This window comes from Coenobita brevimanus, chromosome 27 (genome assembly GCF_032717465.1).
Source record: "Coenobita brevimanus isolate Jiangsu-jjx chromosome 27, ASM3271746v2, whole genome shotgun sequence".
In the NCBI taxonomy this organism is placed as follows: Eukaryota; Metazoa; Arthropoda; class Malacostraca; order Decapoda; family Coenobitidae; genus Coenobita; species Coenobita brevimanus.
In genome coordinates, this window is record NC_136980.1 from 5,937,501 (window position 1) to 5,947,500 (window position 10,000).

Consider the following 10,000-nt stretch of genomic DNA (forward strand, 5'->3'; position numbering starts at 1 on the left):
ACCTTTAGGTTCCGTTTCTTACACACTCTCTCAAACTCATGCACCAAACCTTGCAGCTCCCCTTCGTCTTCACTCAACAACACAGTATCATCTGCAAACAACAGTACAGAGAGTTTCCAAACACTATCCTCTCTCACCAGGGCCACTCCAACATCCACTACCCTACCTTGTACCTCTTTTATTACCCCATCCATGTACAGATTGAACAACCATGGAGACATGACACATCCCTGTTTCAAACCAACTTTCAAAGAGAAAAATTCACTTAGTTCACCATCCACACGCACTGCAGCCTTCGCACCATCGTACATACTCTTCACAGCATTCAACAACTTCCCATCTACTCCATATATTCTTAACACTTTCCACAATCCTTGTCTATCCACCCTGTCATATGCTTTCTCCAAATCCATGAAAGCCGCATACAACTTCTTTCCCTTCTCTAGAAACTTTTCCACTAAAGATCTAAGAATGAATATCTGATCTACACAACCTCTTCCCTTCCTAAAGCCTCCCTGTTCTTCTCCAACTAATTTCTCTGTTCTTTCTCTAACTCTGTCTATAAGTATCCTACCATACACTTTTCCTATTATACCTTCATTACACTTGTACTATTACATCTCATTACACTTGTACTACCTTCAATACACCTGTACTACCTTCATTACACCTGTACAACCTTCATTACATCTCATTACATATGTACTACCTTCATTACATCTCATAACAACTGTACTACCTTCATTACATCTCATTACATCTGTACTATCTTCATTACATCTCATTACACCTGTACTACCTTCATTACATCTCTCATTACACCTGTACTACCTTCATTACATCTCATTACATCTGTACTACCTTCATTACATCTCATTACACCTGTACTACCTTCATTACATCTCATTACACCTGTACTACCTTCATTACATCTCATTACACCTGTACTACCTTCATTACATCTCATTACACCTGTACTACCTTCATTACATCTCTCATTACACCTATACTACCTTCATTACATCTCTCATTACACCTGTACTACCTTCATTACATCTCATTACATCTGTACTATCTTAACTACATCTCATTACACTTGTGCTACCTTCATTACATCTGTACTATTTTCACTACATCTCATTACACTGCACTAACTTCATTACATCTCATTACACCTGTACTACCTTCATTACATCTCATTACACTTGTGCTACCTTCATTACGTCTGTACTATTTTCACTACATCTCATTACACATGTACTTCCTTCATTACATCTCATTACACCTGTACTACTTTCATTACATCTCATTACACACGTACTACCCTCATTACATCTCATTACACATGTACTGCCTTCATTACATCTCATTACACCTGTACTATCTTCATTACATCTCATTACACACGTACTACCCTCATTACATCTCATTGCACCTGTACTACCTTCACTATCTCTTAATTTACCTGTATAGTACTAATTAACCTCTTTCTTAAGGTGATTTTTTTTAACTACCTCCATCAAAAAAAAGTCGGCATATTTTTCTTCTTAATTAAACGTAACCGTTTCTTACCTGTTGGACTCTCATTAGGACCTCACCTGTCCTAAACTGATTAACTTCCTCCACACCTTTCCAGTCCTAATTATACCTGACATTTCTAATTACCTAAGATAATTTTTGAAGTTATTTAATCAAACTTCTTCATTTATTGATCTCATTATTTTTACTTCATTATCAATCACTTTTAATTATAACCCATTGGTCTTCATTAACCTCTAAATTATCTTTTCCAACCCTTATTAAATCTAACTTATTACCTGTTCAACTCTAATTATGATCTCACCTGTCCAGCCCTAATTAATTTATTTCTCACCTGTCCTGACAGCACCTCACCTGACTTCATATAATTTACCTGACTCGAAATTGCCTTATAATCTCTCTTAATTCATTTTTATTGAGCATAAATTTCACTTAACTGATTTTAAGTGAGCATAAAAAATAATCATATACTGTTACCGGTGCAATAAATTAGAATACATTACTAGATAAGCATAAATGAATAAATGAATACATACATACATACATACTCTACATACACACATAAATACACATCCAATTAATCTTTAAGCCAGTTTAAATAAATCATCATATGCCATAAACAAGAGTAAATAAATAAATATGTACATATAAATAAACAATAAAATAAATAAAAATAAATAAGGTATATAAATGAATAAATAATAAGTGACCATGAACTTTAATCCTGTAACAAGTGATCATATTTTTATTATAAAGAATCAGGTATTTTTAGTTTAAAGAATTAGGTAACATTCAGTCTAAATATAGTTCATCCTAATCCCATTCACAAAATATATCTTGCAAACTTCATATTTTTGGATTATTATTATTATTATTATTATTATTATTATCATTATTATTTTTACTTATACTACTACTATTCTTCTTATTATTATTATTCTTATTCTTATTATTATTACTATGATTCTTCTTCCCCTTCTTCTTATTATTATTATTATTACAACTACTACTACTACTACTTCTATTACAACTACAGCTCCTATTACTACTACTTCTACTACTAATACAGTATTATCATTATTGGGATTAGTCTTGTATTCAGTGTACACAGCACGTTGTATTCACGGTAAATATAATCTAATTTATCGTTATTCCCTTTACTAATATATTTTTTTATCTGTTTCATTCTTGTTACCTGCCCTGCCCTGCCCTGCTTTGTCCTGCGGTGACCTGTATACCCACTGTGCCCTACTGATTCATCCTGCCCTACCCTACAATCCATATCCCACCCTACCCTGTTCTATCTCATCACCACATCCTACCCTACTCATCCCTACCCCACCCTACCATACCTTACCCTACCTCACCACAATGTCCTACCTTACCCTACGCTACCCTACCCCACCTCATCCTACCCTACCCTCCTTTACTCTTCCCTTCCCTATCCTACCCCACTCCAACCTACCCAAACCCACTCTACCACACCTTACCCTACCCAACCCTTCCCTCCCCTACCGTACCCTACCAAACCAAACCCTACCCTACCGTACCCCACCCTACCCAACCGTACCCTACCTTACCTTACCCCAACTTACCCTACCCCACTCCAATCTACGCTACCCTACCCTACTCTCCCTCAGTTCTACGGGTGCCAACTGCCCTCATCCAACAAGAAGGCGGAAGGTCTTGTGAGAAAGCATTACAAGTGTACTGGGAATCTTAGGTACCATCCACAGCTGGGGTAAGTACGAGAGGGTGTATTTGTGTGTGTGTGTGTGTGTGTGTGTGTGTGTGTGTGTGTGTGTGTGTAGAGTGGAATTGTGGGCTGTAAAAAATAATTGACTACGCTGTGTTGTGGGGTTTTTTCTCATTCATGGTAAATGTAGTGTGGTGTGGTGTGGTGTGGTGTGGTGTGGTGCGGTGTAGTGCGGTGTGGTGTGGTGTGGTGTGGTGTGGTGTGGTGTGGTGTGGTGTAGCGTAGTGGTGTATTGTATTGTATTGTAGTGTAGTGTAATGTAATGTAGTGTGGTGTGGTGTGGTGTAGCGTAGTGGTGTAGTGTAGTGTAGTGTAGTGTAGTGTAGTGTAGTGTAATGTAATGTAATGTGGTGTGGTATAATGTGGTGTGGTGTGGTGTAGCGTAGTGGTGTAGTGTAGTGTAGTGTAGTGTAATGTAGTGTAATGTAATGTAATGTGGTGTGGTGTAGATACAGAAATAGACTATATGACTTTAATATTAGGAATGTACATCTCAACTGCGCATCCAGCCACTCCCCCCCCCCATCCTCTTTCAATATAGCGAAAGATATATATCATTCCCACGGGTCTTGGTAATGAAAAGTCAACAGAGAGAGAGAGAGAGAGAGAGAGAGAGACCGATAGACTTAAAGAAAAAAGCTAGACATGTTGATAAAGAAAAAAAATAATAAAATCGACAGACAGATGGATTGCCATTTTACTCTCTCTATATATCTATCTATCTATCTACCTATCTATATCTATCTAACTGCAATACAATTCAGCACACAAACTCACAAGCCAGTTAGGGATATTGCGAACTTATAGGTAATCCCATCTGAATACTGAAGGATTCGCTTGTCAATTCTAATACCTGTCTATATGCTAAGCGAGGGACGAATGCTGGGATTTAGGTAAAAGACTATCAAGCTGAGAGGCATACAATAAATATACCATGAATTACACGTACGTCCTGGGTCCACATTGAAAGATATACAATTGTACGTATTTTTGTGCCTCCGTCATCCTATGGTGGAGGAGGTATTGAGTGAGTGGTCTGTCCGTGCGTGCGTGTGTCCGTCCGTGAATCCATAACACTCTTGTGGGCGTGATATCTCCTAAACCCCGCGGCGGATTTAGACCAAACTTTTGTCAGTGATACAGTATAGAGGGACGATGAAATGATTAGGTCGGCAAGGTCAAAGGGTCAAAGGTCAAGGTCATGTGGAGTCGACTTAATTTATCCTTCCGGGTGCAATATCTCCTTAACCCCTCCACGGATTTCAACCAAACTTTTGTCAGTGATACAGTATGAAGGGATGATGAAATGATTAGGTCAGCAAGGTCAAGGGGTCAAAGGTCAAGGTTATATGGGTGAGAGCGATATCTCCTTAACCCCTCAACGGATTTCCACCAAACTTTTGTCAGTGATACAGTATGAAGGGATGATGAAATGATTAGGTCAGCAAGGTCAAGGGATCAAAGGTCAAGGTTATATGTGATCACCTTATTTTTTAGTCTCATTTCACCCCACACGGAACCCTGTCATGGAGGTTGTATTGTGACTGTGTGCAAGGCTTGGTAGATGCATACAGAGATACACTTTACGTCGACAATTCGGGGCCTGAGTTCTTGGCGTTTCGTTATATCAAATAGTGTATGTTCCTTAACTTACACACGCTTATCCTTCACACACACAGACACACACACACACAGACACACACACACTAGCACCGTACATCCTTCACACACACACACACACACACACACACACACACACACACACACTCACATCATACACCTTCACACGCACACACGCACACTTCACCCCTCACACACATACACCCATAAAACATAGTGGCCATAAAATCCCTCTGCAGTTTCATATGGCAAGATAGAATATGATATAAAACACTATTCTCTAAAATAATAAAGGATTTTAATACAATGACGAAAAAATAAAGTTTAAATATATTGGACTTTTGTTAATAATGTTAGATTTTTACTATAAATTCTGGATTTTTTTTTTACTTAAGGTACTGGGACTTTTGGAGAGAGAGAGAGAGAGAGAAGCCTGATCCTATATATATTTACGTCATGTATATATCAATTTCCAGGTGACCCAATTAAGGTTCGCTTAATCACCTTTTCAATAAATTGGTCAGCAAATACCTGTACAGTAGAGAATTAGGTTAATTAGTATGTATGTATGTGTGTATGTATATATGTATGTATGTTTGTAGATAGATAGGTAAACAGATGAACAGATAGATAGACAGATAGACAGAAAGACAGCTAAGTTCGTAGGTAGGTAGATACAGACTGATATGTGGATTAACAGATAGATGCATAGATAGGGGTTCAGCTAAATAGATAGACAGGTATAGACAGACAGACAGATAGATAGACAGAGATAGACAGATAGACGGACAGATAAACAGAGACAGAAAAATACGGGTAGACAGATATAAGCCTAAAATAACAGGTACAGGTTGATGCTCACTAAATAACACACCTGCCTGGTATAATTTTCCACTGAATAAAAAAAAATACAGGAGATAAAATAATACAAGAGAGAAGTAAAAAAAAAATATAGAAGATAAAATAATACAAGAAAGAAGTAAAACAATATAAAAGATAAAATAATACATGAAAGAAGTAAAAAAATATAGAAGATAAAATAATACAAGAGAGAAGTAATGAAGTATAGAAGATAAAATAATACAAGAGGTGTTCCCCCAATAATTACCCCTTTCCTGGCATCTCGTGTTCTGTTCTTGCGTTCATCAGGTTATGTTATTGTGCTTTGGGGATGTTCTTCAAATATTTGGAGTTAGATATGGTCTTCATTAACCCCTCCAGGTAAAGGAGAGACCAAGGGGGGGATAAAGGAGACCAAGCCTTTATCTAGAGGAGTCAAGGAGACCAAGCCCTTATCTAGGAGGGTCAAGGAGAGACCAAGCCCTTATCTAGAGGGGTAAAGGAGACCAAGCCCTTATCTAGGAGGGTCAAGGAGAGACCAAGCACTAATCTAGAGGGGTCAAGGAGAGACCAAGCACTAATCTAGAGGGGTCAAGGAGAGACCACGCCCTAATCTAGAGGGGTCAAGGAGAGACCAGACCCTGATCTAGGAGGGTCAAGGAGAGACCATGCACTAATCTAGAGGGGTCAAGGAGAGACCAGACCCTTATCTTGGGGGGTCAAGGAGAGACCAGACCCTTATCTTGGGGGGTCAAGGAGAGACCAGACCCTTATCTTGGGGGGTCAAGGAGAGACCAGACCCTTATCTTGGGGGGTCAAGGAGAGACCAACCACTAATCTAGAGGGGTCAAGGAGAGACCAACCACTAATCTAGAGGGGTCAAGGAGAGACCAGGCCCTAATTTAGAAGGGGTAGAACCAACCCCTAATCTACGGGGAGGGGACCACTACATAATGCATAAATTTAATAAACATAAATTAGTACTCCGGAAGCCAGTGGGGGTCAAGGGTCTAACAGAGGGGGGACGGGCCCCTCTAGACCCCCCGTGGTTACGCCATAGGTTCTAAGTTGAATATAATCGTCTGATGATTGCAAGAACTGAAATAAAATCATTCCACTGAAGGAGTAAAGAGCTGAAAATATAGTGCTTTACTTTAACTTGGCGCATAATTGCCATCTTGAACGCGACATCTAACCTCTCTCAATTGAATAGTCTTTCCTAATCTACGTAAAACTGTCTGACGATAAAAATAACTAAATGAACGAAAAAATAAGATAAGGAAAAGGCAATCGCACAGAACGCGTTAATCCGTGCGAAATTCAAATCCGAAATTCAAACGCCTATCCCAACCGCCAGCGTTCGTTGCCGAGGTATAAACGGATAACACTAACGGCTTCACCAGTCACTATAACTGTCTCTGGAATTCATCTCTATATATAACTTTGAAACTGAATGATTAAATGTTCTATATTTACGCCTATGTAATAATAATAATAATAATAATAATAATAATAATAATAACAATATTAATAAAAGATGAAGACGAAGAAAGATGATGATGATGATGATGACGATGATGATGATGATAATAATAATAATAATAATAATAACAATAATAATAATAATAAAAGATGAAGAAGAAAAAGACGAAATATGATGATGATGATGATGATACTACTACTACTACTAATAATAATAATAACAATAGTAATAAAAGAAGAAGATGAAGAAAGATGAAGACGATGATGATCATGACGATAATAATAAAATAATAATAATAATAATAATAATAATAATACCTTTCCCTCAACAGGAAATGCACATACAAGATCCTGGTCCCGGACACCTTATGCAACAACCGCGTCTCATCCCAACAAATACTGGGTCAGAACCAACAGGATATTCCAACTACCACCACCACCACCACCACCACCACTCCTACCACCACAACTACTACCACCACCACACCAACTACCACCACCAGCACCACCACCACAACCACAACTGAGGATGGCCCTGCAGGAGACACGCGGCTGGCTGGTCTCGCCCTCCCACCTTCCGAAGTGAGTGACCTCGAACGAATCGCCCAGGTCATCAAAGGTCAACTGCTAACGAGGAGGAAAACACCAACGATCGTTAACAGGGATTCACAGGCTAACAGGGAGGCACAAATTCCGTCCTCAGCTAAGGATTAAACTACATAACGTCACTAGCAAAAAGAATTAATTACTGTAGATGAGGTCACTGGAGGTCAACTGCTAACTACAAGGCGCAATACAGGTCAACGAGCATCCACAGGTCATGAACGACTTCCGGGTCAAGAGAGGTCACACCCCCATCTCTTAATTGCCGTATCAGGTCATCTCTTAATTGCCGTATCAGGTCATCTCATAATTGCCGTATCAGGTCATCTCTTAATTGCCGTATCAGGTCATCTCTTAATTACTGTATCAGGTCATCTCTTAACTGCTTTATCAGGTCATCGTTTAATTGCCGTATCAGGTCATCTCTTAATTGCCATATCAGGTCATCACAGGTCAAACGTTAACAAGGCGATAAACACAGGTCAAAACAGGTTAAATCTCCTCTGCGATCCAATTAGTGTTATCAGGCGATAAATGATAAATGCAGGTGTAGTAAAGCCATTAAATACTGATAATTTTGTTTACCTGTGAGACCATGATATATAAGTAAGAATAATTCAGTGGAGGGGCTAACCTAAACCATAATAATAGGACAAGGATAGCAGGATAGTCCACCTTTTTCACTTAATCCACTCGGTGTTAATATCCCGTGGAGTTATTAAGGGATACGTAGTGCTATTATAATTGCAACTACCACCTTCACCACGACAAACACGAACACCACAACTCTACCACAACTACCACCACTACCACAACTACCAACACCGACCTATCCTCTTTAAAGCCCACCTTAGCTCCGTACACACCACTACTACCAACATTACTACCACCATCCCTACCACAACTACCACAACCACCCCACCACAACTACCATCATCCCTACCACCACCACCACACCTAATACGACCATCATTACCACATCCATCACTACTACCACCATTCCTACCACCATCCCTATCACACCTAACACCACCATCACTGCCACAACCATCACTACTACCACCATTCCTACCACAACTACCATCATCCCTACCACCACCACCACCACATCTAACACGACCATCACTACCACAACCATCACTACTACTACCACCACCAGCACTCTTCCTACCACAACTACCACCATCCCTACAACCATTACATAATTACATCATCCCATATCCTTGACACTGTTACATAATATTACTTTCATTACTGTTATTATTGTTACTGTTCTCTGTTATTTGTTATTGATGTTATTGCTAAGTTATTTAAGTTATTTATTCCATACTGATAATTCTATTTAGTATTTACAGAAGCAAAAGTGTACAATGTAAAATTCAGAATATTTTTTATAGGATTTAGTTATGATAATAAAAAATAATAATTGTTGGAAAATGGCTTTAGTCTGAATGATGTTAATGAGGGAGACTTTTGGTGTGTTAATTGCTCTCTCTCTCTCTCTCTCTCTCTCTGTATTTACCTATATCTACCTGTTTACTATTTCTCACTTTAGTCCTTTCATCTCTCTCTCTCTCTCTGTATTTACCTGTCTACCTGTCTACTACTTCTCACTTTAGTCCTTTCATGTGTGTGTGTGTGTGTGTGTGTGTGTGTGTGTGTGTGTGTGTGTGTGTGTGTGTGTGTTTACCTATATATACCTGTCTACTATTTCTCACTTTAGCCCCTTCATCTCTCTCTCTCTCTCTCTCTCTCTCTCTCCGTGATGACGTAGGAGTGACGTCATCAGACTCACGGTCAATACCGGATGTGACGTCACCAGACAAAAAAAATGGCGTCAAGAAAATCGATGCTGGTCCCTCAGTTACGAAAAAGAGCAAGAAAACAATAAAAAAAAACATTAGAGTAAATAAATCATCATCATCATCACCACCATCATCATCATCGTCACCATCACCATCATCATCACCACCATCTTCATCATTACCATCACCATCATCGTCACCACCATCATCATCATCACCACCATCATCACCATCATTTTCACAATCATCATCATCATCATCATCATTATCATCATCATTATCATCATCATCATCATCATCACCATCATCATTATCATCGTCATCATCATCACCATCACCCTCATCATCATCGTCA

The 10,000-nt window shown here is 39.0% G+C and overlaps 2 protein-coding genes across 2 annotated transcripts in view; one reads left to right on the top strand and one right to left on the bottom strand.

Moving 5' to 3' along the window:
- The window catches only part of LOC145394334 (uncharacterized), an 11,981-nt gene extending 4,030 nt beyond the window's left edge, over positions 1–7,951 (top strand). The window contains exons 4-5 of the mRNA XM_080268211.1: positions 3,180–3,280; positions 7,570–7,951. Coding sequence (XP_080124337.1) covers positions 3,180–3,280; positions 7,570–7,951 — 483 coding nt within the window. The remainder of the gene's footprint in view (positions 1–3,179; positions 3,281–7,569) is intronic.
- The window catches only part of LOC145394364 (small G protein signaling modulator 2-like), a 186,205-nt gene that overhangs the window by 128,027 nt on the left and 48,178 nt on the right, over positions 1–10,000 (bottom strand). The window lies entirely within an intron of this gene.